The sequence below is a fragment of the Diadema antillarum genome, unplaced genomic scaffold (genome assembly GCF_040938485.1).
Source record: "Diadema antillarum isolate AM-2024a unplaced genomic scaffold, OU_Dant_1.0 scf00000207, whole genome shotgun sequence".
NCBI lineage: Eukaryota > Metazoa > Echinodermata > Echinoidea > Diadematoida > Diadematidae > Diadema > Diadema antillarum.
Genome location: NW_027271096.1, coordinates 1,817,221 through 1,844,265, shown reverse-complemented (window position 1 = coordinate 1,844,265; position 27,045 = coordinate 1,817,221). Strand labels below are relative to the sequence as shown.

The 27,045-nt window shown below is 38.3% G+C and overlaps 1 protein-coding gene across 1 annotated transcript; it reads left to right on the top strand.

Moving 5' to 3' along the window:
• Positions 1-1,009: 1,009 nt before the first annotated feature.
• LOC139724096 (protein DD3-3-like) lies at positions 1,010-26,395 on the top strand. The gene is made up of 13 exons (XM_071635295.1): positions 1,010-1,161; positions 2,356-2,433; positions 13,120-13,297; positions 15,969-16,151; positions 16,843-17,032; positions 18,748-18,911; positions 19,420-19,663; positions 20,024-20,086; positions 20,799-20,956; positions 21,417-21,560; positions 22,627-22,698; positions 23,221-23,392; positions 24,088-26,395. The coding sequence occupies exons 1-13, from the start codon at positions 1,012-1,014 to the stop codon at positions 24,284-24,286; spliced, it is 1,995 nt and encodes a 664-aa protein (XP_071491396.1). The 5' UTR covers positions 1,010-1,011; the 3' UTR covers positions 24,287-26,395.
• The last annotated feature ends 650 nt before the right edge of the window (positions 26,396-27,045 follow it).

Below are 27,045 nucleotides of genomic sequence, written 5' to 3'. Positions count from 1 at the left end.
AGAGCTCAGTCCCACACCCTGATTAAGATGTACTGTTCGGCTCAATTCACCGTAACAATTCTCGCAAATTTTAACCTGTAAATTTAGTGTTAGTGATCAGGTACTAGTAATAAAGTTAACCGTAGGTTAGACGGAATGGGATCTGCAGCTCAAACAAGATAATGTAGTATACGCAGTATTGTAGTTCTTAGTGGTCATTCATTTGCATTAACTTTCGGCTTGAATGTATCCATGTTTCAATAAGTGATGCGCCAAAATTAGTGTAAGTTAGTGTAAATTTTATGTATCTCTGATCTACTACCGGTACCGGTATTCAATCTAGCTTTCTTCCACTTTCACTAACAAATGCACTAAAGGATACCAAAGCGTACAGATGTGAGATGAAGTTGATCTTTGTGACAGATATAAAGGAGAGGGCCAGATGTTTTCATAAAAAGAACATACCGGTATCATTAAAAAGGCCCTTCGTAGTAGTAGTAGTCTATGATGGATGATGGATTTTCAAGTCAATATGCCAAAGCTGATGTGAAGCAGTAAAGCAATTCGTCCATAAATCAACTGAACATATGTTGTCAAAAATTCAACTGCTGGCTACATCATGCTTTTGCACACAGTCAGATTTGTGCATGGGAGGTCAAACTTTGTTGCTGGTTTTTGAGTGATGATAACAGGCCTACAGAATTCATATTTACATTGATTATGTATTTGTAGAGCTATCTTGTATAATCAAGGATCTAAATTCTGAGATAGATGATCATGACACATAGAGGATTGTGAATGTTTAGTCATTGAGCTTAAGTTGTAGACCCCCCCCCCCTGCACATACAAACATGCTGATGCTTACTCCAAGATTTGCACTATTCATTTATGCGTTTATCAAATGTTTGCGTTTAATTTGTTTTTTTGTTTTTGTTTCTTGCATTTTCTTTTCTCTTCATGATGCCTTTAATGAGTGATGACATTTAGAAATGTTAACCACATTTTACTTCTCTCTCCCCGCCCAGTATCACAATGATTTTCCGGTTTACCTCCTTACTGGTGGCTACCCTCATGTTGAGGGTACAAGCCGATGTCTACCTCCACAACCCTAGGGGATCCAACAACAGACTCAATGAACAATCAGCCAACAGACAGAATGCAAACAGGGCCTTTGACTCTCAGGTAGGTCTCCTGAGCTTTCGTATTTGAAAGGGGAAATGAAAAACAGTAAAGTAATTTAACATAAAGATTTGAGATTTCTCGTGCCAAGCGAGAAAGATACTTTAGCATGATTTCTAATGCTTTTCTATGAGATTGGGTGGTCAGCTTTGTTCTTTGTTTTCTTCTCAGCATTGTGGAGGGAGAAGTATTACGTATCACAACCAATTGTGTTAATTTTTCGGTTTGTGTTTTATGTTGTGTTACACACCTTACTCAGCTTCATGGTACATGCCAGGCTGAATTTGTGTGACTGCCCTGGACAAAACCTGCAAAAAAGTTGGTCAAAATGAATTTCCACTGTCTACATATTTAAAAGAGTGCAAAGCTGTAAGCGTTAAAATGATAAAACTTTAAATGGGATCATCGAAACCCATTCAAAAAGTGATTGAAATAAGAGAGCGTGGAGGTGTAGTTTCATAGACAAAGGAGAAAAAGAGTATTTAAATATTAGGATCACTCAGGTGTTCTGTGCAGAAGTAGCGGTGGAAATGTTGTCTATTTCTCAGTGAAAACAGTGCCTGTCTGAAAATATATGTTACAGAAAAATGGCTAAAATATCCAAATTTCAGTTTTACTGAAATTACTCTCCCAGGTAAGACAAACATCAAAAATTTGAGTTTGTCAACCCAAATTATGTTTTGGTTCATCGTTCAGAGAATCCTAATCTGCGATGGAGCTGGGTGGTCACTTTATACACTATATTATGTGTATAATTATTTGGTCAAATCGCAGGTCTCTTGATGACAGTGTAAACTGATCAGTGCACCTGTAGAAGAACTAGTAATGAGCTCAAATTATAAACCAGTTGTAATTAGTGTCAAAAGTCACATGGAAGTTTAAAAGCAGTCTTTTTTTTATTTAAAATCACTTGGCTAGATACATGCAGAGTAATGCCTACAGAGGTATTGTACCAATTTATATCCTTGTCCTCGTATGATAAAAGGGAACAGTACTCAGCAAGGCCTGTTTTGCCAGCTTTTATCTTCATCTTTTTGTCAGATTGTGGTGCTTCCTGCATAATTTTGATCTTGATGATTTACTATTCCTCTGCAAAATAAATGTGCTTAGAGTTATCACTTTGACCTACTTTCTTTGTTAATTATTACATTTGTTCTATTTAATTTTTCTACCCTTTTGTATCCATGTGTACTACAGAATAACAACAGGGGTGGATACAATGTAGGAGAAACGCAACAGAATGCCAATACCCAAGAAGAAAACCAGTACCGAATGGTAAGTCAAGCACTTTGTCTTGTTAGTACTGATCAAGAATGGACTAGAATTTTTTTTAAAAATTAGAATATTTTATGTTTTTAGATTACCAGGTATTGTGGGTGTATACATAGTATTGTATTCAATATCAAATTTCTGTTACTGTGGCAAGATTGTTGTGCTGTGCGTCAGATTCTAACTATAAAGTACTGTACTGTAAAGTACTGTGAGAGGTTTCTGAAATAATCTAATTAAGAATACATAGTTATGGACTTTGAAAGTTCTGAGTAAGTTTTGGTGAAGCAAGGATTCCCATAGCAACCCAGCATTAATATGCAAATAAGATGACGATGTCATGACCTCACAAGTCTCCCATTGACTTACACATGAACGCTGAAAGAATCTCTTTCCTTGAAATGATAACTTGTATCCATTGCATGTGATCAACAACTTTGTCGTATTGAAATATTGTGCTTGAATGACCAGTCAATAATTGACTGGCCTTGAGGGGGATAACTTAGCGCATTTATTGTCTGAAGTAGAATCTCATTGCCCAAGTCAAATGATATAACAAAATGATAAATGAAATAACATACAGAAAGAGCAAACTTGAAAATATGGACAGTTGATGTGATCATATCTTAAATTGCATTTTAATCAGGGGGAAAACAAGTAGACTATGGGGCAATTTACCAACATTGCCCACTTGCACTTGGAGCAAGAGTTTGTGGCCTTGTAGCCAGAGTTTAATGTATATCAAGCATTCATGCAACAGATGAGGCAAAGTACTAGTACTCACGTTTATTGCCTGCTGTTTTACATGCTAAGTCCCATTGATATTCTTCAGTGGACAATAAACAATATTTTAGCCCGCAGATTTGATTGCTTATTAAAATGGGGGCAATAAGATGGGAAAATTGCATTTCCGAGATGCCTGATGCTATTGTTACTGATGTCTTTTACAGGGGAAGAGTTGGTGTTTGCCAAATCACTGATCAATGTAAAATATCAATTATGCAATCCATTAGAGTTGCAAGTTAATGATGGCATTACCACTGCTGATGAGCTTTTTTTGTATACATGTTGCTGTGACATAGAAAATATTGGTGATGATGTAATGATACTTGTAAACAATGTTGAAAATGAAAAGTTACCTCTTACAATGTACATTTATTTGCTGGTTTAATACAGTTTATGTTGATGAGGAACTGAAACCTATAATAAACGTGGACAGAATTAACATCATGAGCATTTCAACTACATACTTGTGTACGTAACATTCCCCCATCCCCCACCCCATAAAAACATACACAACCAAATTGCATCATTAAGTTTGTTTTCAATCACAACACATAGCTTTCACATGTATGATCTATCCATATTATTGTCTTCTCTCTCTCTCTCTCTCTCTCTCGCTCTTTAGTGTAAACAGAATAAAATCTTGTGAAAATATCCTTATTGGTTCAAAAAGGATAAATTTTACTCCTTTGAATGTCATTTCAGTACATTCAACAAGGTTTTGTCAATATGAAGAGAGGACCTTCAGAGTTGAAAGAGTTGTGTGTCAAATTATCCTTTCATAACACAGAACAAAAGTGGAAAGTAGACTCAAAATGGATACTGGATCTTGCTTTCATGGTGATTAGTGCCCAAAGATACCACATTTATTGCTTTCTGTGAGTTTGTGATAATAGTTTCATGCGACACCAACAATTTAAACTATATCATTGCTGTACCCTTGCTGGAAGGACAGACCACTGACAAACAAGGCTAAAATAAAAGCATCAGAAAAGAATGAGGAGGGCTTTGGCATATGGGAGGGAAGTACAGCGGGGGCAGAGTCAAGATTACCTTTAAAGGGTATTATTAGCACTATTAAAGTATGGTGAATGAGAAAAAAAGGATGATATTCATAAACAAGGTGTTTTATACATTTCTGGAAAGCTTAAGTCTCTAGGAATATGAATAATTAACTTTCAGAAGGTAGAAACATCTCCAGAACGATGGAGAGATGGTGTTTTGAGACCCTTTTCAGACCACCTGAACCCGATCTGACGGTGAAATTTTGGTGACCAAAATTATGACGTCACGAAATGTGCGCTGTCCTAAGCACTCCATCCACACAGTGGGCTCCGTCTATGGAGGGCCGTTGCGGACGTAGTTCGTTTGGGGCATACGTATGGAGGGGCGCGGCAGTTGCATACGTATGCCCGTTTCCATGTATGCCCCAAACGAGTTGTGTCCGAAGCGGCCTTCCATATCCGTCGCCTCGCCCTCGCACCACCCCGACTTTGCCACTGTCACTAACAATGTTATTGTCACTGTCATCACTCAAAACTCTCGATGTCAAACTCAAAGTCTTCCCGTACAATATAAGGTAAAAATTGGACATTTTAATGTCTCAGCCGAGAAAGCAAATGCAACTAAAGACAGGCCAGATATTGCATCCGTTCACCAAGAAATACGTGCTTTATGAATGGTGGCCTCGATGTCCCTCTGCACTCGTAAAGGGTTTTGTTCATTTCGTGACGTCATATTTTAGGGCTCGAAAAAGACGGCTGTTCCGAAGCGAATATCGGTGAAGCAAATCAGTCAGTTTTAACTCGCGATTTCTCAGTGGCGCGAATATCTATTAATAAGTCGCATTAAAAATCTCTTTGTAGGAGACATTTCCCTCTGCTTTGACACCTTATTTTATATGATTTTCTCGATTTTAATGTCTCGTTCACCATACTTTAAACACTTTTCTGAACATGAATTTGGGAGGCCCTGATGTCTTGGCATTGAGAATTGGTGACAGCACAATCTTGTTTCTTTAATCACAATCAAAATTAAAGTAAATCAAGTACTAGCACACTATCACCTTTTGGGGCAAAATGCTTGATGTTTTTCTGGGAACATATTGATGCCTTCCATAAACATATGCTCTTTGGTGTGCTTAACCTTGGAGCTAGATATATGTCATGCTATTATTGTTTTCATAGTGAATGCTCATCAATTGTCCTAGAGTATGATAAGTGAAGTCTTGTTCAGTCAGTGTTAATGCCATGTACAGATGATCTGCTGCTCGTATCCTTATCTTCCTCCTGTGCATAGTGTGCATAGAAACTAAATATGCTCTTGCTTTTTGCTTCATTATTGGACTCTCTTTCTTTCTTCTTTCCTTTTCAAACTTTGTTTGTTTTTTTCTTCTCTCAAACTTGTCCTTTCTCTCTTCCCTTTTTTATTCTCATTCTCATTTTTCTTCCTGGTCTTTTCCCTCACCTTCATCTGCTTTTCCTTGATTTCTTCTTGCTTACATTTTTCTTTTCTTTTATTTTACCTCCTTTTCACTCGTCATCATCATCCTTGCGTCAAAAAGGTGCCCAGAATATGTAGAACTTTATATATTTACGTCACTAATATTCTTTTAGGGATAGAATGCACTTTGCGCTGTCCAACATGTGTTTCTAGAAGTCAGGTGGTGATCGTATCTCACTAGTTTACGCAAGGATAACCACGTGCTGTAAAGAGGACTAACACCAGATTCGTACCCCCCCCCCCCCTCTTTACAAAAAGCCCAACAACAACCAAAGATGGAAGCTGAAAACAGACTATTCTGCATAAGGTGAAGTGGAGGTTTCCCTCAAGGGGCCTCACATTGTGCCGAACCAGGAAATAATTTAGAGCTTGGCCAGAGAAAGAGACATCAGTTTATTTCCAAAATGCCATCAATTACGTCACAGACATTCACAACAGCCCCAGGAACTAACCCTCAGTTTAACAGATTAACAAAGCCTGAAAACACCGCCATAAAGAAACAAGAACAACAAATAGGGCTTTCATAGTGCGTAGATTGCTTGAATAGAGCCAGGATGTATAGACAGCAGTTGCCATCACTCACAGGGGCCCCAATTCATTACGGAGGACAGTAAAGCAGGAAGTACTTGCTCAGCTGCCTTGGATACAAACCAAAGGTTTAGCCTTATTTGGGCTTTAACTAGACCTACAGGGGACCCCTCTGAAATGACACAAAACAATTAGGCATTCATCCTCACCTACTCACCCACACCATTCCATCCACCCACCCCTAACCTGTCACCCATTCATGTCTGACAAGGGTGTACTGGAGTTTGACAGATCTTTATGAAGAGAACATTAGATCTCCTTTTGATTTCTTTCCCCCAACCCACCCCCCCCCCCCTTTTGGATGTGACCATTACTGGACAATAGCCTTTTGTGCTTTGAGGTAGAGGGTCAGTCCCTGGTCACTCATGTGTTATATCCTTCTCAGTACATGAAGGTCTTACTTCCTTGTGTGACTCGTTAAGTAAGGTATGTATTTGTTAGAATAAAATTGGCAGCTTAATATGTGGCTTCAAGTGGAGGGGGATGGGGTAGGGCTACAAATTAGTGCTTAGAATAGCAATTTATTTCTTTAAGTTATTGGTTGCTAATATGAATTACAGATCTTTGCACGTGCACCAAGATGAAGCCTCTGATATGCCAAAATTGCCTGCTTATGCTTAGAAAATGACTTTCAGAGAAACAACTTTCTTGCAGGGAATATCATGCTGCTGCTCATGCCAGAATGTCAATCCAAACTACTCTTGGAATTACACAAACTCACATTTCATTATCAACAGCTTTATTTGAATTAAATTTATTTATTTTATTTTTGCTGGAATAGCATTCCTGGAAAAATAAAATAAGGGAGGAGCTTAAAGTGTTGTCATTATCTTGTTATTGAACATCCTCATCTCAAGTCTTCATTTTTTTTTTCTTTTCCACATAATGTGTGTATGCTGTGCATTCAACCATTCAACTCAAAATTATTCACACTCGCATCGTGTCTTTTTCAACTCCTGTTGAAGTTCTCTCAATTGAATTGTACATGATAGTAGAAATTGGGAATTTTTGCCTCAATTTTTAGTCCATAAAAGTGCTGTTATCATTATAACTTTAGAGAGATATGCCAATAAATGCATCAGTTTGAGTGGAATGAATACAGAACAGCAGTGTTGATACTTCAATACAAACTACGCAATTCCAATGTATTTTACAGGTGATTAAGTACACGTCATACACTAAAATAACCTTCATTTTTGTTTGTGTGTGTGTGTTGTTATGTCGTCTTATCCGAGGATGGTTGAATAGAGTCATATCCATTCTATAGGCCTATAGTATGCTTGACTAAATTGCAACCAAACCTAATGAATGTGATCAAAATGTGGAAAGCAGACAATTCAAGTACAACTGTAAAACTCAGCAGCAGATTATTACGTTTCAGTCATAGGGTGTTTAAACACAATCCTCGTTCAGCATCAAAGGCCACTGTGACCTGATTTATGCGAGGGGTTCAATCGTTGCAAACTACGCAGTTCAGAAAAAATGCTGGGAATAAAGTTTGAAGAACTGCATTAACATTGTTCACATGTGGTGACCCAATCAAGTATTTTCCTAGCTCTAAATTCGTGCATGCGGTACACATACACCGTCTCTATTCTTCCCCCCATCAGTTTACCATGTAGAGGAATTTAAGCGGAAAGAACAGAGCTGTTTGCTGCCCATTCCTGCAAAATCTCTTTGGGGAACATCCTTCTTACCTCTACCTGTGATTAAATCTCAGGTTGAAGTCACCTTGCAGTAGCAGTACTAATGGCCCAAATTGCATCTAGCATGATAAGAAAGAGATACCCCTCAGACTACCAGCAATTTACTTATGATTACGTAACAAGTGAGTAAAAAAAAAAACCAAACCCCCCCCCCCCAAAAAAAAAACCTCCTCAAATTCAAAATAACTGCAAAGTATGTTCTCCAACTAAAGAAGCAACAAAGAAAAAAGGATCTTGCGCATGTCTGCTCCAGAGATATGCAATGAATAGAAGTATTCTGCTTCTTTGCTTACAGAAATCAAGGGACGTTGTTTTGCTTTCACCATAATTTGAAATGCACTCAAAGGGTAGCAGTGTTGAAGCAGTGTGTTTAATGCAAATATTTGTGAGTTAAAGTGATTAAGAGAACAAGGGAAGCCACACGTATGGTGGTAGATACTGGTACCAAGGGGGTGTGAAATATAATCGGTAGTTTCCTCATCTGCTCAGCTTGATTTCAAGCAATTTCTAATTTCTCATCTATTATTTAATCCCTAGTTTACGCTGTGGTGGGTGAAATAGGAAGTTGTTAGTCATTGCATGGCCAGGAATTCTAATGTTTGATCGATTGTTTTGTATCCGCCTGCCTTCACTGGATGTCGCACAGGATGTCGAGGGTCGATATGTGTTTGTTCCAAAGGGCAGGTAGTGGGAAATGTGTGCGGATGATATGCACAGCTTTGCGGAAGGTGATTCAATGTGATTCCACCTTGATGCAGTTGTAAATTAATTCAGTGTACAATGTACATCGTATAATGTTCATTGATTGTTGGATTCTGTTAGTCTTATGTTTCCATTTTTATCTAACCACATCCAATGCAATATAAACTTTTTAAATGAAAGTCATACTGTAGCCACAGGAGATGATTTCATCTTATGATGGAAAACCATTATAGAAAAAAAAAATCAGGAAAGAGTATTTCCTGTAAATGTCGGAACAAATACTGCTTTAAAAGGGATGGCTAGTAACTGGTCAGTGGGAATCAGTGCTGGGAATGCTGAGGATGATTGTTCCAATCCTTGTGGGATTCATTTAAGAGTACATTGTTGTGTGAAAATTATTTGCTTCAGAATGGTCTCATATTCAAGTAATGGGCAGTCTAATGTTTCCAGGTTAGCACACCTGTAGAGTGACGGGGCAATCGTTAATGAGCCGTTAGCGATCTCCCCGTCACTGTAGAGGCACGCTAAACTTGAAACATTAAACTGCACATTACTTGAATATGAGACAATTCTGAAGCAAATAATTTTCACACAACAATAAATGTGACCGGCGACAACGGTTTCAGGCAAAAGTCGGGCATTTTGAAAATTCGTTTTTTCACTGAATCACATTGCCCATTTCCTAAGCTTTGCATTGATATAAAACACTTGCATTCTTTGGCACCAGAAGTGGGCATGGAAAGTAAAATAATATGCACTATTTAAGTTGTTAGCCTGACAAAATTACGAGAAAACGGGCTTTGAAGATTCACCTCTTTCTCAAAGACAATGTCCGAGCGGCGATGCGAGGTGAGAATCACCCATCCGTACGATGGTGCCAATCGATGTTAAGCTCCGCCTCTAGCAACCACATCGCCTTCTGATTGGCTCACTGAGAGAGTCAAATTTCCCGGGCACCCTTCCTAGGAGCTCAGCGTATGGAGCCGAAAAACAATGCGGTTCGCTCGGGTTGGTTTTACCATTACGTCTTTCAAGATGGCGGATACGATAATTGCACGTATGGTGTACATGTGTATGGGTGCACACATTACGCAATGGCATCCACACGCCATGACCATGTGCATGTAACAGGAGCGGGTGGCGAATCCACACATTTACAAATCGCGTTTTCATTGTCGTTGATTTGACTTTATCATTGGCGACCCTTTTGTAGGCAGAAAAATGCCATTGCTGGCAAAGGTTACGCTTCGTGTTTGTTTTGCTTTTACAAGCCGTGCATAATTATGTTGCCTTGTTCGATGGTGTTGATTATATTAAAACAAACAAACATGACTCGTTAGTTTCGTGCGATCTTGATGTGTAGTATTTGAATATAACTGGTATCATGTGACCTCTCCTTTCCTCTCATCTACCTTCCCTTGAGTCAGTCTGCTGTCATAATTTTTACTACATGTACAAGTAGACTGTTGTTGTTTCTTTTCACACGATTATGTCGTTCTATTTGTTTCACTTCCGTTGTCGAACATTGCGGTAGAATAGTTTGGATAGAAAGCCAAACGAAGAGCACGCACTATACAGCGTATAAACCACTATAGCAAGAACAATGGAGCATGTAATCATGCACGCGTGGACAAAGCATTCCCCAAACGCTGCAACTGGTATGGTGTCTCCGAAAGCCGAATTATGTAAATGTGTGCGACGCACCAGCCAATCGCATGCGAGACCTTGCGCCGTAGCAACGCTGGGGATATTGGCGCGGCGTTCGAAAGAAGCTCGAAACTGACGAGTGCGATCCAACATAGGGTGCTTAAAATTCAATTTTCGATAGGAAAAACGTAGTCTTATGCTATGAAATTTAGTGTAGATGTAGAAAACATATCAAAGATTCGATTTCTGCAAAAAACCCAAATCGACAAAAATAATGGTGAAGATCTTTGTACCCCGCCTAGGAGGAAATTTGCTCTTGCGACTTTTGCCTGAAACCGTTGTCGCGGGTCACAAATATAGATAATGTACTCTGCATCCCTCAATCATCTCCCAGCATTCCCACTGATTCCCACTGATCAGTTACTAGCCATCCCCTTTAAAAAAAAAACAAAAAAAAAAAAGAAGAAGATGTCAATAGTTTGTATTTTTGCTCAAATTTAAAGCCCAACATTCATGTAGTCAGTCCTAGCCATGGAGCTCTCAATGCCATTCTAAATGCATCCCACCTGAATTTGTAATTTTAAACTTTAAACAACCATGAAGAGCTTTCCAGCACATGTACTCTTGATTTAAAACAACATCAACAACAACAAAACAGATAATGAAAATTAAACGTGGAAAAGATGTGATTTTATTTGAATAAGTGAAGGAAAGTTCCCTATTAAGATATTTCATAGTTCTGGTGATTCTTATTCACAATATTGTAGATGTTACTAACATACTTTACAAGTCAAGTGAAAGAGAAATCACTTTGTAATGGAAGGGAATGTGTGAAAAGAAAGTCTGTTAAAATCAGATAAAGAGTTTGAAAGTGTATGGAAAGAAATATGACTCTTGTAGTTTGGTGCACTTTCATTAAGATGTGCCTGTTGATATTGTTTTACCTGGAGAATTTAATCTTGTTTATGTGATTTTGCTTTATATTTCTTTACGTGTACCTGAATTGCAATCCCTGTTGACCCTGCCACTCATTTTATGAGATCTTATCTAAATTTGTTCCTTAAATTATCATCATTGGGGCATAAAACCACAAGAGATTATATGAAATTTCCATGTTTGTATAGTTATTTTGGGGGTTGTTCTGCGGATTTCACTTCCTTTGTTGGTTTGGTACTTTTCTTTCAATTTGCTCTGGCAGTCTGCCATGGGTAGTGAATCATGCAAAGGGAAAATTATCTTCAATTGAAAAATGATATCAAAAATAGAAGTTGTTTTTTCCCCAAACACAGTACCTCATTGAAGAAATCACATCATAATACATTATATCCTTTGTCAATAAATTTCACGTCTAAATTTATATCATATTGAGGTGTGACTATGTCATCTGTGACGTCTTTTTATCGAATTGGTTCTCAATGTGTCTACATTTAAACTTATGTTGACGGCATCTGTTCATTTTGATGTAATCATTGCAGATGTTTGTGAAAACCAGAATTACATCATGTGGCAATAGAGCAAGTATAAGCTGCAAGCAAGTTTATCATTTGGTGTTTTGCACCAGAAAAGTCTAACTGCCTTTTTTTTTAAATTCTGTTTGTGTTTAGGAACTTCCAGAGGAATCATGCCATCTTACTTTAAGCTGAAGTAGAGTTTTGTTTCATAAACAAGTTTTAGACTGGAAAGACTGCTATTCAGAATGAATCATTTGACGTTGAACTATTTGTGATGATAATCTTCTTCACAGGAGATACCCGTACTCCTCCAATATGCCTAATTTTATGCTTAACCCATTGAGGACGGGCTGATTTTGCTATGTAAAACACACACTTCCCACAGACACTTACCCGAGTATACTCGAGACTCGTCCTCAACAGGTTAACAGCCAGTCAGCACATCTTTTGTGTGTGTGTGTGTGTATGTTGCTATGTTAATTTGTTTATCTCAAATTCCTCTGTATAAGACTGAGAATATTATTTAGCTGTACATGAGAATTTCTGTTCCTAATCATCTAAGAAGAAATGACAGTAGGAATTGTGTTTCAGAGTAAATTTTGTGTGCAGATCTTGATCCTTGAAAGGAACAAAGAGTGCCGGACTGTTTGTGATGATATCAAATGTGTCAGACCATGTTAGTCTGAAAAGAAAGAGTGGAACTTTATTGGTACAACAGTGAAAATTTGGTCAAAATCAGATGACAATTAAGAAAGTTATGAAATGATGTTAATTTGTGCACAAAAAAAAAAATCTCAGATATTCTTTAGTCAATATGAATAGAATGCATTTTAAACTGAGTAAGTTGATGATGTCTTCATGTCACAATTTTCCATCTACGGCCTCTTATATGAAAATATTCAGTTTTTCTGCTCAAAAGTGTGAAACAAATGTTTATGGAGCTGACTAATTTCAGAATATTGATCAGGATTTGAGGCTGGGGCATAGATTTGTGCATTTGAACAAAAAAAAAAAAAAAAAACCTTTGAAAAAGCTTAAAACTAGATGACAAGTTGTGAAGGGATGGTATCATCAAGTCACTCATATTCATATCAACTTTTTGAGAAGTGTTTTGTTAAGATTAAGGAAACCTGCTTCATTTTCATAACTTCTGTAATTCTTGTCCAATTTTAATCAAATTTTCAATATCGTGCTAATGAAATTTTACTCTTTTGTATCAGACTATAACTTTTAACATATTTGGAATTCTATTTTAGAGGTTTTGATATTTAAAAATATCTAATGAGTAAGTGTGCCTTTGCATTCTTCCACAGCAATTCTTTGCCAGTGCCAACTTTGAGACGATGCAGAATGACCAGGGAAAGAGCTTCTACACAGTGGAGTGGACCAACCAGCACGGCTGCGGTGGTGATGAGGATGCAGACCCACACAAGCTCAACTGCAATATCGTCATCCAGTACATGTGCCAGCCCAACGCGAACACCGCCCAAGGTACGTACTGCACGTGCTCAGTGCAGCGCAGCTCTGTCAAGAGTGCACCAGGCTCGCAGTTAACGCACTCAGCACCGCTATTCTAATCATTTCTTTTGCTATGGCACTTAATAACCTCGCTTTTAGTTTTGATAGATAAAGGAAACCCAAACCCAAAGAGCAATGTGGATTGAGTGAAAGCAGCAACATTGGTAGAACACATCAGTGAAAGTTTGAGAAAAATCACACAATCAATGCAAAAGTTATGAATTTCTAAAGTTTTGTTGTTGGAACCACTTGATGAGGAGACTATTAGAGATTATGATGCATGTGTGGACAACAATATAAAGAAAATAATGAAGGGAATTCCACAAAAGTCCATTTTTCATGAAAATTAGACATTCCATCAACTTGGTAACTGACATAAGTGTAGTAATCCCCCCCCCCCCCCCCCCCCGCACTTTCTTTCATTTAGTCAAGTACTCTTTCATTATGCTGGAAAAGTGAATTTTTGTGGATTTTTAAAAAATATTTTCCTTACATTGTTGTCCACACATATTGTTTTTATAACCTCTAGTAGTCTCCTCATCCAGCAGTTCCATCATCAAAACTTTAAAAATTGCATCAATTGTCCAATTTTCCTCAATTTTTCACTGATCACATATTGTATTCTACTAATGTTGCTGCTTTCACTCAATCCACATTGCTCTTTGGGTTTGGGTTCCCTCTAATTTGGAGATAGTTCATCTGAACCCTGTGTGTACTTGGGTGCTTTGCTATAGAAACCTGCCAGGCAGTTGATCTCCCAACCCAAACCTGCATAAAAGTAAGCTAGCCCACCTAGGTATAGCAACAATTTCCTGCCCAGCAGGAAGGTCAAGATGACAGAATAGGAATTGGGATGATTAGATAATCTTTCTTATCGGTTTCCATGCATGTGGGTCTATTTGGTGACGAAAAAAGTGCTCAGAACAGGCATGTCTATCAGTAAACAAAGCATAGTCACTGTGGTTAACATTTGTCTGTTAACATCATTCAAGACTATGTTGAAATAGCCACATTATTACTGTAAGTAGAAGATGTCTGAAACCATTTACATTTCTTGTGAAAAAGACTGACATATCTCAATGTTGATTTCAGGAATGAAACAAAAAATTAAGATTTGTGGATAAATTTGACTTCTTTGTCACCAATGGATATTAGATACTAAGTATTTGAGGAAAACAGCAAAAACTGCACAGAGCAGCTTCACTCATCAGTGCTGAGTGCTTACCGGTGGTTTCTCTTTATAAGTATAATCCAGACAAATTATTTTATTCATTTTCCTGTCTGATTTCTGATAAATTTTTCTCCTGTTGATTCATTTTATTCTTAGAAACAGTGTGAAAAATGTTAGGACTGTATAATATGAAATATGTTGTAAAGTGCAATGCTATCATGTTTTGAAGGTATGGTATCCTGTTTCAGTCAATCTTGAAATCTCTTCCACTGATTGTATAGTATGTGATAAGATACCGCGTCAGAGTTTGAGCTTTGTTTTGAGAGCCTGCTTAAGTGTCTGTTACCAAACAGAACATGCAGATAGTAGGTGACCTTTACCCTTTTTGCTGGCAAACTTGGTAGACGTCATCAGCCCAGTTTTAACGGTTTATGTGTCTCCTCTTATTTGCTTTTGTTGTTTGTTCATAGATAGATGATAAAATTCAGAGAGGCAAGATAGAGATTGACAAGTATGCATTCAGTACAGGGTTAAATTACCAGTGAAGAATTTTATCTTTTTGAGAAACATGTTTGAATCAATCATAGATTGCATTGAGCTTTTTAGACTGAATAGGAAATTGTATTGAATCATATATACAGTATGTCTGATTATTCATCACAAGACCTTTATGCTTTTATGCGTACGCTCGAGAGGAATGTGCATAATATCTATATGTGCACCATCAAAAGAACTGGTTTCCAAGAAAAGGTGGTATTTAGACACTGACGCTCAGAATCTACAGTCTGTGTCCATTACTTTTCATAGCACTTGCTTTCAAGCACTCATTTCGGCAGCACCAGTTTGGGCGAGGCTGGCAGAACGATCTATTTGTTCTTGCAAAAAAATCAAACACATATTTTATGGTACAGTCTGTGGTCATGCATTGATGCATGGCTTTATACTTTATGTGTTTGAACGTGTCTGTTAATGCGTGACAAAAAAATACTGTGTTTGGTGAGCTGCGCCTTTGTAAGGATATACACATATACATGTAGTTTGACTTTGACTAGCGTGGAGTGTAATTTTTGCATGTGATATGACTAATAACTTTCTAGACTAAACACTTTTTGGTCACCCTTGTATTTCTCTGCCCACATTCAAAACCAAAAATGATGAAATTCAGTGAAAATTATATAATTAGATAATAAGGAAAAAAAAAAAGAAATTGCGGTATGAGTGTGGAAGGTAACCATGCTCGATGCTCAAATTTTAACCAGAGTTCCCCCCCCCCCCCACACACACCCTCTTCTACTCTTTTTTTTAAATGTTGAAGGCTTTAAAAGTGCACTGTCACTTTTAGTGACAGACTTTAAAAATCCTGCAACAAAGTATTGGTCAGCATGTTTAAAATGAAAATGCAGACTTTGCCTTGGGTGTATAAATCATGCTCATCGCTTTCCTATCTCCTTTACCTATTGCACGTTTGTTCAGGTGATGACGATACTATCCGCAATGGCGAGAACACGAACACGCAGAACCACACTCCACGCAACAACGCCAACGAGAACCAGAACCAGGCAGCCAACCGCAAGAACAACAATGTGCAGGCCAACCGCTTCCTGCAAGAGCAGTGGGAAAATTATGATGCCTGCTACATCCGAGAGAGAAACGCCGGTGAGTGATGCCATCCCCATCCTAGCTGGTTGTCAAGGAAACTCTTCCCTCTCATCTTCTTCTCTTTGTCACCATCCTCATCTCTCGATACTCTCTATATTACTTACACTTAAAGTTACCCGAGACTTCAACAATTGTAGGTATCGTATTGTTCATGCTTAACCTGTTGAGGATGAGTTCAAAGTATACTCAGGCAGGTGTCTATAGGAAATGCGTGTTGTAGCAAAATCAGTCTGTCAACGGGTCAATGGCACCTTTATGGTGCATGGACTTATGATAATATATATAATTGAACTATACTAATCGATCATTAACTAAGAATATCCTGACTCTTTTCTTACATTTCACTCTCTCCTTCCACATTGCATCAACCCTTGTAGTACAGTGGAATAAGTTTACCTCCACTAAAAGGAGGTTTATTTTGTCAGCATTGATTTATTTGTTTGTCTGTCTGTCTGTCTGTTTACAAAATATCTCAAAAATTGTAGAACAGATTAGTATCTACATAACACCATGTCTCCATAACATTAACAAATATCAATAGCATGGTTAGTGACACTTTGCATTTTGTTATACATACAATACATACAACAAAGAAAGACATTTTTATGAATGTATTGCCACAACCACTGGGGTCAACCTGACAAGACCACTCAGAACAATTGTCCGTGATTCCTTCCCCCATGTCCAGGCCTGTTTACCGCTGACCAGAAGCTGAAGAACAACAACCAGGGCTACAGCTCGGCCATCTTCACTCGCCAGAACCCCAACGGCCAGCGCAGGGGCTACGAGTGTCCCGAGGAGCGCGACTACTACCCGTACTGGCACCCCAACCAGTGGAGGGATGCTGCCATCTTGGTCGGAAACATGTCCGAGTGCGAGTGAGTACAGAGAGCATGGCTGCCAAAATCCCTACACCAAAGTCAGGGAGGTGCTAATAATGCAATGAGGAAACACTTACATGTTACAGGCATCTCAAGAGGTTGACAATCATTCCCAAGTCATCAGGGTTTGGGGCTCATGTACGTATCCTCTTCTCTTGTCATTGTCATAATATGAAGAGATTTATGATTTGTTGAGAGCCTGTAGCAGAAATCAGGGAGACTTTACAACTGTATATTAATTCATGCAACAAAGAAAAAACACAATAAATCACTGTTTTTTTTAGCAAGTGTGTGCACAGGGAGAAAAATGTTAGCCTTGTTGAGCTTTATAAACTCGTTTCAAACCTGGTTGAAAAAAAAAATCAATGTGTTGAAGCCAGGGAAGTCTCGTTTATCTTGGTCTTGATTCTATTCAGTACATGAGTGGAAGACCTTCATGCTAATGGATATCTGAGAGGATGTCAAGAGGTTACTCTTGATTGTCAAGAAAGCTAGATACATTGTATATGTTATGGACTTTGTTTAACAATGTTTCCAGTTAAAAAACAAAACAAGCTGTATTGTGCTGCATAGTGGCAGTGTGTCTGGTATTGTGAGAAAATGAAACCACAGTAAAGATGATGCGATTCTTCAATAATGTGTGGGGTTTTTTTAAGCATTGTAGAGGTGAAAATATTTGAATAGTCAGTGCTCAGAGGAATTTGTGCCACGCTAAATTCTTTTGTGGACAGCAATGCTAAATAATTCATTTTACAAATGAGTTTACTCTCAAAGCTGACATTTGTCCATAGGTAATCCTGATAATGGCATACCATGATTTTAGCAACTCTCATATGCTTGATTATTTCTGGATTCATTTGAACATTGCACAGCACAGTCAGCAAAGTAAAACGATATTCTAAATTTTACCCAATATGTGGGTCAAACAATATTTTTAACAAGAATAGGTGAAAGCATTGGCAAAGTGATCATTGTTTGCAACCAGTAGGCTTGCCTTAAGCTTGTTTGAAAAAGAGAAAAAAATAAAGGCTGATTCAGCTGCTTGCATTCTTCAGCTACTGGCCAAATGTCCTTGGACTGACCATCAGTGAATAGGGGTCACATGATCTAGGTAATCCCTTTTTTAATGCACTACTGTTCATGTTGGATTGCGACAGAATGGGTGGGCATAACTGGCATTGCTGCCAAGCGTCGAGGAGTAACTCACCGCATGCCAAAAGAATATTTTGGCGAAGCATATCTATTAAAGTGAGGAGATATTTCAGTGGTTAAAGGTGCAAGTCTCTCGTTGTGCAAATTATCATTTTGGGAGATCTGAAATAGCCATGTCCTTATTGCAGGGCCCTTGGGATCACAACTCAAGTGGAACATACATTTCAGCACTCCATGTACAGTGACAGCATACTGATGATATGTTGTCCAAATAATCAGACTTTTCAACTCTTTGTCTTTGGGCTTTGGTCAGATTCAGAGAGCGAGAGACAGAAGAAAAAAAAAATGAAATTGAATCAGTGAGATTAATGAGCCATTTAAAAGATGGAAATGATGAATGCTTTTTGGAAAAACTTGAAGGTGAATGGAATGCCTCCTCCAACCAACTTAAAGGAGTTCTAAGCTAGATCATCTATCACTTTCTCATCAGTATTTGGCATTACCTGTTATCACTATGCTTTCCTCACGTGTATCAATTATTCACCTATCCCGACCCAAAGGTACTACCAAGCGGAGAGTTTCAACGTCCAGGAGAAATACGAGTGTGTGGAGTTCTATGGCAACGGACAGCGCAAGCACGCCTCGAGGTACAATAATGAGGCCGACTGTACAGCTAATGATGGTCAGTGGCTGGCGTTCACCAACTACCTCGAGAAGGCACCCCGTAAGTCGATTTACCTCCAAGGATTTTGCAGAGAGGATCATTATGAATAGCATTGATCTAACATTGAAAGCCATTGAATGTGGTACATATTGTCAGCTGAAAACCAGAAGGTTGCTATCGGGATCTAAGATTTGAGCATAAACAAAAATGAAACAGTAAATTTTCGTGAAATGAAAAGTTTATTTAATCAAGTGGGTAGAATATAAGCATTGTTCCAAATATCGGGTAAAAGAGTGTCCTTGTGGTTTTGATTTTTAACATTTTGCTGAAAATAAAAATAATATAAAATTGACGCCATAATGTAGAGGAGATCAAGCTCTACAATGTGATACCAATAATTCAATACCCCCAAAAATTGTGTTAATGGCCTTCTGGTTTCCAGCAGACTATCAATACTACAAATGTTTTCAGTTCCATTGTTTTTGCGTTTTTGTTACTTCACAATCTTTCCTTGTCATGGTGGATGGTGTTCATTTCTGATACGCTTCAACTGCCTTCTCCCTCCTAGAATTCAACACAGAGGCCCAGTGCAACGCAGCCACGGGCAACGGAGTCACCTACAAGTGGGGCCGTCCCTGGAATGAGCAGAACATGCAGTGTCTGGTGGCCCTGACGGCCCCTGACTGCCAGCAGGCCCCCTGGACCAGGGTCAACCACAACGGCAATGCGCGGGGCGGAGAAGCCAGCCGCTACACGATGACACTGCCTTTCTTCCCATCAGCCACAACACAGAGGTGTGCCATGCGTCTCAGGTAAGTGTTTCCTTCGCCTTTTCATCTTCATGACCTCTCTCACTTTCACTAAGAAGTATAGTGTGCGTGAAACTATCATGAATTTCACAATTGGTTTTATAGTGGGGAGGTTCTCATTTTAAGGTGTTTGTACATTGAATATCTCTGGATTATTGTTTTTCTTTAATTAAAAAGTTTGTTCCAGCTTAATTCTACTATATGCAGGTGATATTGATATGATACTTCTCCCCCCCCCCCCCCCCCAAAAAAAAAAAAAAATATATATATATATGTATATATATATATATATATATATATATATATATATATATATATATATAAACATAATCCTGTCTTCTTCTTTTTTCCACCACATTCTAGGTATAACATCTCAACTGATGATTATGATCCATGGAACACCACATCTGCACAAAACCAAGATACGTAAGTATAAAACAGCATATCTAACCTCTTAAAAAAAAGAAAGAAAAAAAAAAAGGACAGGGTGGCTCCAAGACAAATCTGAACCTGATCCTGGAATGAATTACTGATCCAAGCTTGTCACATGGTCATGAAACTGTCCATGGTCCAGGAATCGGGCCTTAAATGTCAGCCAAGAAGAGTATTCAGAGTGAGAATCCCACTGGTTATACCCTCATAGACACCTTATTCATCTGGTGGTAACCTCAAAAAAATTGTCAGTAGAAATACAGCACATTTGGTTTAACAGGACATTGTCAGCTTTTCTTTTAATTTCATTAGCATTTGCTAGTCATTCAGTAGGCAGTTTCAGAATGTGAAAATGCAGTCATGCTATGAAACCATGCTGACTATCTTTCAAGAAATATCTATGAATAAAGAAAGTAGGCATTCAGATGAATCATAGTAGTCTACCCCGCATAACCTCAGACTTTCTATTTTGTTCTTTTCTAACAGATATATAAAATAGGCATGCACAGGGAAATGTTAATATTCTCCACATATTTTTGATGTGTGCAAAAATGTACAAAGTTTATAAATTCCTTTCAGCGCTATCCTCACCCCCCCCCCTCAAAAAAAAAAAAAAAAAACCTGAAGCAGGTATGTGGTATAATCTCGGAGTGATATTGAGAGTTTATTGTTCTCCCCTTTCATTCCTGTTCCCACCATGATATAGGGCAAACAATGTTCAGAGTCCTGTCCAGCAGAACCCCTACGTGAACATCGGTGCTGACAACACCCCCTTACGTCTGGCCATCAACACCGCCCAGTTTGGACGTGTATTCCAGGACCGGTCTCATGCCTTCCTCATCATGCCACGCGCAAACACCCAGGGTGAGATATTTCTCAGTTTTTTTTCTCATAACATCATTATGACGGCTGTGCATAATGCTTGTGAAACCCCCCCCCCCCCCAAGCTGCATGAGATTTCACCTGCAAGTGATGTTTGCTATTCATAAAAGACTAGCGGAGACATTTTTCTTTTCGTCAATAGTTTTTATGAGACAATGAGTGCTCGATACATTGCCGTCACAAGTTTGTAATGCAGTTTGATGTTCACGATTTTTAGGTGGTTCGTATATTGCCAGCTTATACTATGACATGAATGTGAGCCATTCTAATCACCTCTTTTCCTGTGGGAATGTTGCTTATAGTGTTGTCCCTTGAGTATGAAGCTTAAAAGAAAATTATATCTTTCATTAATGTATGAATTATATCAACAGTCCGATAAAGTTTTCCAATTTAATTTATACGACTGAAACATTATGTGAACATTTTCTCTTTGGATATGCAGCTGTCCAGAATGCCAAAATCTTCAACCTCAATGTGAGAGGGAAACGAGGCAATATTGTACAGACTTACCCAGCAGTGGAGTACGATTTCATGCCAAACAGGCTGGAAGTCTCGGCTAATGATATGGTGCACATCCAGTGGACAGGTCAGTACTTGCACCGTGAAACATGTCTTTTGCTGTGGTCCAGTGATACAGAAAGTGATTTACCTAAGATAATGACATTTGTTGTGATGTTGATAGTGATGATGATGTTGATGATGATAACAATGATGGTGACAATGGTGATAATGATGATGGGGATAATATTGATGATGATGACACAGTTAAAGATGTTGGTAATATTGATACAGTGATGATCATAGTGTGGATAATACTCTCACATTGACTTCTTTTAACAGTGAGGATGATGGTGACGATGATGATGACAATGATGATGATGATGATGATGGTGACTTTGTTGATATTGACAAGCTAGTTGGTGATTATGGATATTAGCGGTAGTAATGGCATACCACTGCATATAGTGATGTTGATATTTCTGTATTTGTGTTATAAAAAGTCCATTGAAAATTTCAAGAGTGATTTGAAAACAAGCACCATAAAAGAAGATTCTGAGAGAAAATTTAGTTTTCATTGGGTTTGCTTTTTAGTGCAATAAAGACTCTTCTTAGCAGCTCCTAATAATTATGCATATATATGTGATTAGTGTTTCAGGGAAAAACTTAAATGGAATGGCTAGTAAGTGATCAGTGGGAATCAGTGGGAATGCTGGGGGATGATTGTTCCAATCCTTGTGGGATTCATTTAAGAGCACATTATATATCTTTTGTTGTGTGAAAATTATTTGCTTCAGAATGGTCTCATATTCAAGTAATGTCCAGTTTACCGTTAGCGATCGCCCCGTCACTGTACAGGCATGCTAAGCTGGTAACATTAAACTGCACATTACTTGAATATGAGACCATTCTGAAGCAAACAATTTTCACACATCAATAGATTTGTAATGTGCTCTTAAGTGAATCCCACAAGGATTGCAACAATCATCCTCCAGCATTCCCACTGATTCCCACTGATCAGTTACTAGTCATCCCCTTTAAGATCTGGAGAGGGACTTATCAGAATAACTGCTGCTTTGCTGTGTTTAGGTATTGAAGACAGATCGAAAGAAATATATTTATGTCCATTCTGGAATGCTTCTCTTTTCTCACAGGCTCCAACCGCCACAATAACAATGCCCCTGGGGGAGATGGACAGACAGGAGATGCTGGGGAAGGACGAGGAGGTAGGTCCAAAAACTTTGCGTCCTTTTACCTCTTAGGGTCGTCCGACTGTCATGGCTATGGATTGTCTTTCATACGGCAATTTCACTGGCCTGTACCTTGCAATAATTATAGCTGACTTTAAATGCTGTCACTATGGCAGTCGCTGGGCGAAAGTTTTTTTTTTTTTTCTTATTTTTGTTAATACTGAATTCCATAGGTGTACAACTTATTGTAGAGAATCACACAATAGTGTACATAGATCGTGACGACACATCTCGGGTATAAACCAGATGTGATTTTGTCCTGCAGTACACCTTTAATCCCTCTCAAAAGTACTTGGAAAGAGTGAATTTCTCAGTTTTTCTGTGAGGAAACACATAAATTTTACTAACATCATTTTAGGCAGTTAAGTCACAAGTAAACTCTCTTCAGAAGAGTGGCATCTCAATTTCTTCTTTTTGTGCGTCATAGTAGGACAAAATTTGAACACTATATGTCATTTATTGCTGAGTATTTGTTGCTGTTTGCCTCTATCCCTGCAGGAACGGATCGCAGCAACTTTGTGCAGATGCAGAATGCCCTGGACAACTACCCCATGCCTTTCAACGATGCCAACAGCATGTGGACGGGGGCACAGGTGCACTGGACGTACATGAATGGCAACCCCACTGCCGAGGACCTGGCCATCAATATGGCCAGCTCGGGATACTACGAGTGAGTTTGTTAACTCCAGTGAAATATCTCTACCATCACATCACTGCATTTTATCCCATTCTGACTAGTATTTTGCTCTTTACCCGTCAAATAAATATTGCTTTCTTATTGGGTATCCCTGTTCCTCTTTTTACCCTTTTCCATTTTCCCTCAGTGCATGTTCATGTTACTTTTCGTGCACTACTGCTTCCATATTCACAAGATTTCTTCCCAGGATTGGAATTTACTCTTCTATTGCATAACTGGGGTTAGTGATTGCCCTGTAAATGTTTACAAATAGAATGGATGCAGTCAAGATAGCACAGGTGGCATTCTTACATGTTAGACTTATGAGGCAATGCATAACGGCAGACCATGTTTCGTGTATCGTGGGGAAATTTAAAAAAAAAAAAAATGTTTCAAACATGATTTATGGGCCTCATTCTGAGGTCCTGTTTTTTAGAGACATTCAGGATTATTGAACAATGAAATAATTGCAGCTACCATAGGGTGGAATAGATGAAATACCGGTACTTCCGCATCACTGGATGTAGCTCGGGCTGCTGCATTAGAAACTGCAAGTATTATAGGCTGCTATATGAAGTGGGACATACATATGTCTCTAGCTGTTTTGATGTCGCCTCTGTGTTTTGTTTGAGCTTGCTTTGAGTACTAAACTAAAGTTAATCCGTTGTGCCTCTACAATTCTCCCTCAGGTGCAAAGCCCAGGCTACGTGTGGAGGCGAGTCGGTCCAGGCCAAGAACCAGCTGAATAACCTCCTCAACAATGCGTCACCATCTTACGAGGGAGCACTCATCCAGTTCCCGACCGGGACGCACCACTACATGAGCACGCGCAACAACAACTTCAGCAACCGCTCGCAGAAGGGAATGCTTAAGGTCAACCCAGCATAAAGGGGATGACTCCTTTAATCGCTCCTGTCAACAACAAGAGATAACATGGATAATTGCTATTGAAACTGAGAAAATGAAAAGGCATCCCATTTCAGTTTGCTGCCATCAACTCTCTTTCTTAGATAGTGAAGACAATTTTTCCATTTGTGCTGTACGACGGAAAGGGATTAGTCGAGAATGATGATACGCTGCCCATTACCAAGACACCGTCATTGGGTATTATTCCGTTTCGTCACATTGAGTGTATGGCTCAAGACGTGACAACATCTCTTGTGCCCTCCACTCATTGGCTGCCTGAATCGAGAGTGGTGCGAAACCAAAGGTCTACCCACAATCCAAAGTTGGGCAGTGTAAAGTGAAGGGGTAGTGCACTTAAACGAGTTACGTTAGTTAACTGATGTTGCAATAGTTAAGTGCCTTAAATGCCTTCAGACGAATGTGTATGCAGCTTTATATTAATGTTTTTTCTTCTCAGATATATTTTACCTTAACACTTCAAGACCAAAAAACTTTCATAGGAACTTTTTAGCAGAAATATTGATGAGTAATTAAAGTGATTTCCCCCCTTTTTAAAGATAATTTGTTATCTGTGTGTATACTGCAAAGGCATGCATTTTTGTGATCTTGAAAAGTTTAATTACACTTGTGAAGTATGTATCATGAAATACACATGCATTGCAAAAATAATCGCAAAATGATATGTTTTGATAGATCTAATGGTTCAGTTAACTGAAGATATTTGGGCAAAGAATGGAGCGCCATTTTGGGATGTCAATAAGAGTTTTATATTTGATATATATGTTTTAAAGTACTCTTCTGTTTCACATTTAAAAGGCAAGATAATGATATGGACTCCTATACAGCACAAAATACTAATATTGGGTTCAAAATGGTTTGCAATATGTATGGATGTCATAACATTTTATATTCACTAATCACAGTACTTTGTAGATGTGCTGTACAAGTGATCAGTGTCATATTTTTCTTACTTGTATGACCTCAGAAAGAAATTCTAATATCAAGTATTGTCATCTAGAATTCCACCATGTTGGGCATTTCTTATATTTTTAATTTCCCAAAAATACTGAGAAAGTTTATGGAGGCAGAGATAAAAAGAAATGACAAAGAAAATATCAAGAGTTGATGTTTGATGTCAGAATTCTCTCCAGCATTTCATTGCCTATTCTCTACAGCATATTATATTTCTGTCCAGATGGCCGTGGAGTGAACAGTTTTCATTCAATCATGACTTTTGACATTTAAACATTTTTGAATCTCTGCATCTGTCAATTAATCCATTTCCTACCAAAATTCTGAAACCCCCATGGACTGATTTTTGCCTACCAGATCCCCATATTTAATGAGTAAAGCCTCTCTGAGCCAGAGACTTTAAAGAGACTTTACAGCATGATTATGTTTTCTGCACCAATCTGCACTCAAACCACACACTAGGTTAAATTTTTGATCGCTGCATCATATAAGAATAAAACCAAATTGATGTATATTACTGTCTTTCAGATGATAGAAATTTATTTGGTAAATTGTGTGTGATCATTCTCCTTCATTTCCTTGATATAAAAGGCGGGAAATGAGACTTCTCATTCCCATGTGTTGATGTATGCAAACATATCCTGTAGGATACGCAGAATTATGTGTGTATCATCCATGCAATAGATGTGCATATGTATACAGTATGTGTCAGCTGATCGCTCTCATCACACTCTTGAACAGCAATTGGACAGTATGCATACCTCTATTTCTCTGTTGATGGTAGATTGAAATGTTATCATGCTGGTGGAAAATTGTTTGTACGTTTGCCTAGGGAGTAATTTATATATGTATGTCCAACAAGATTTATATTTCAAGGATGATACATTTTTTTGTATAGGATATATTTGCACATTTATATTTTTCCACAGACAATTGATTATTAGATCTGTAAATTGCATTTTGATGATACCATGTATAACAAATGAATGTTTCTACCACCGGTGTGAAGAGTATAGTATCAGATATTTCTTCATGATATGTCGTGAGTGTTTTAACAGTAGCCAGTCTGGTGCTTTTGATAAGTGTCCAGTGTATGACCATGCAGACAAGGAATTTATATGTGATCTGGATTGATTTTGTTGTTGTTGTTGTTGTTGTTGTTGTTGTTGTTGTTGTTATTGATTAATATAATGTAATCTGATCATTAACACCGAGAATATTAGAATGAAGAAGAGATCCTCATAGCCTGGGAAACAAATTGATCATGTCCAGACTGCTGGAACGATTTATTTCCTTTTTCTTCCTTTCACTTTTCTAAGTTGTCTAATTCATGTGTGAGTGTTCAAATCTGATATCATGTCACCTCCATAATGCAGGTCATTAAAAAGAGAAACTATGTAGATGCAGCTTCGACTGGGTGTCATATCACCTCTAAACTTTGTCTACTCACAATGAAAAGAGATTACTGGATTTCAGTCCAAGGATTGTCATGCTGTGGTCTTTGTATTGTCATGCCATGAAGCTGCAGCTGTGAAGCAGTGCAGGCTGAGTTTTATCTACCCGGCATAGCCTCATATCTTTTGTAATAAGTGTGTGATCAGCTCTGACTCTTGATTTGGTCGACAGAGCCTGTTTCTTCCCACACTCTATTTTATTTTTTATTTTGTCTTTCCTTTTAGTACAATATTTCACTATGTACACGGTCTGCTGGCACGGACAAAGATTGTATGTAGCTTTGGGATGTCACTGTGGTTGATACATGAAAGAAA

Coding starts and splice junctions, on each gene's coding strand:
- LOC139724096 (XM_071635295.1), top strand. CDS start 1,012: ATGATTTTCCGGTTTACCTCCTTACTGGTGGCTACCCTCATGTTGAGG. Junction 17,033..18,747: donor GGAAACATGTCCGAGTGCGA/GTGAGTACAGAG, acceptor CCCGACCCAAAG/GTACTACCAAGCGGAGAGTT. Junction 20,957..21,416: donor GCCACGCGCAAACACCCAGG/GTGAGATATTTC, acceptor TTGGATATGCAG/CTGTCCAGAATGCCAAAATC.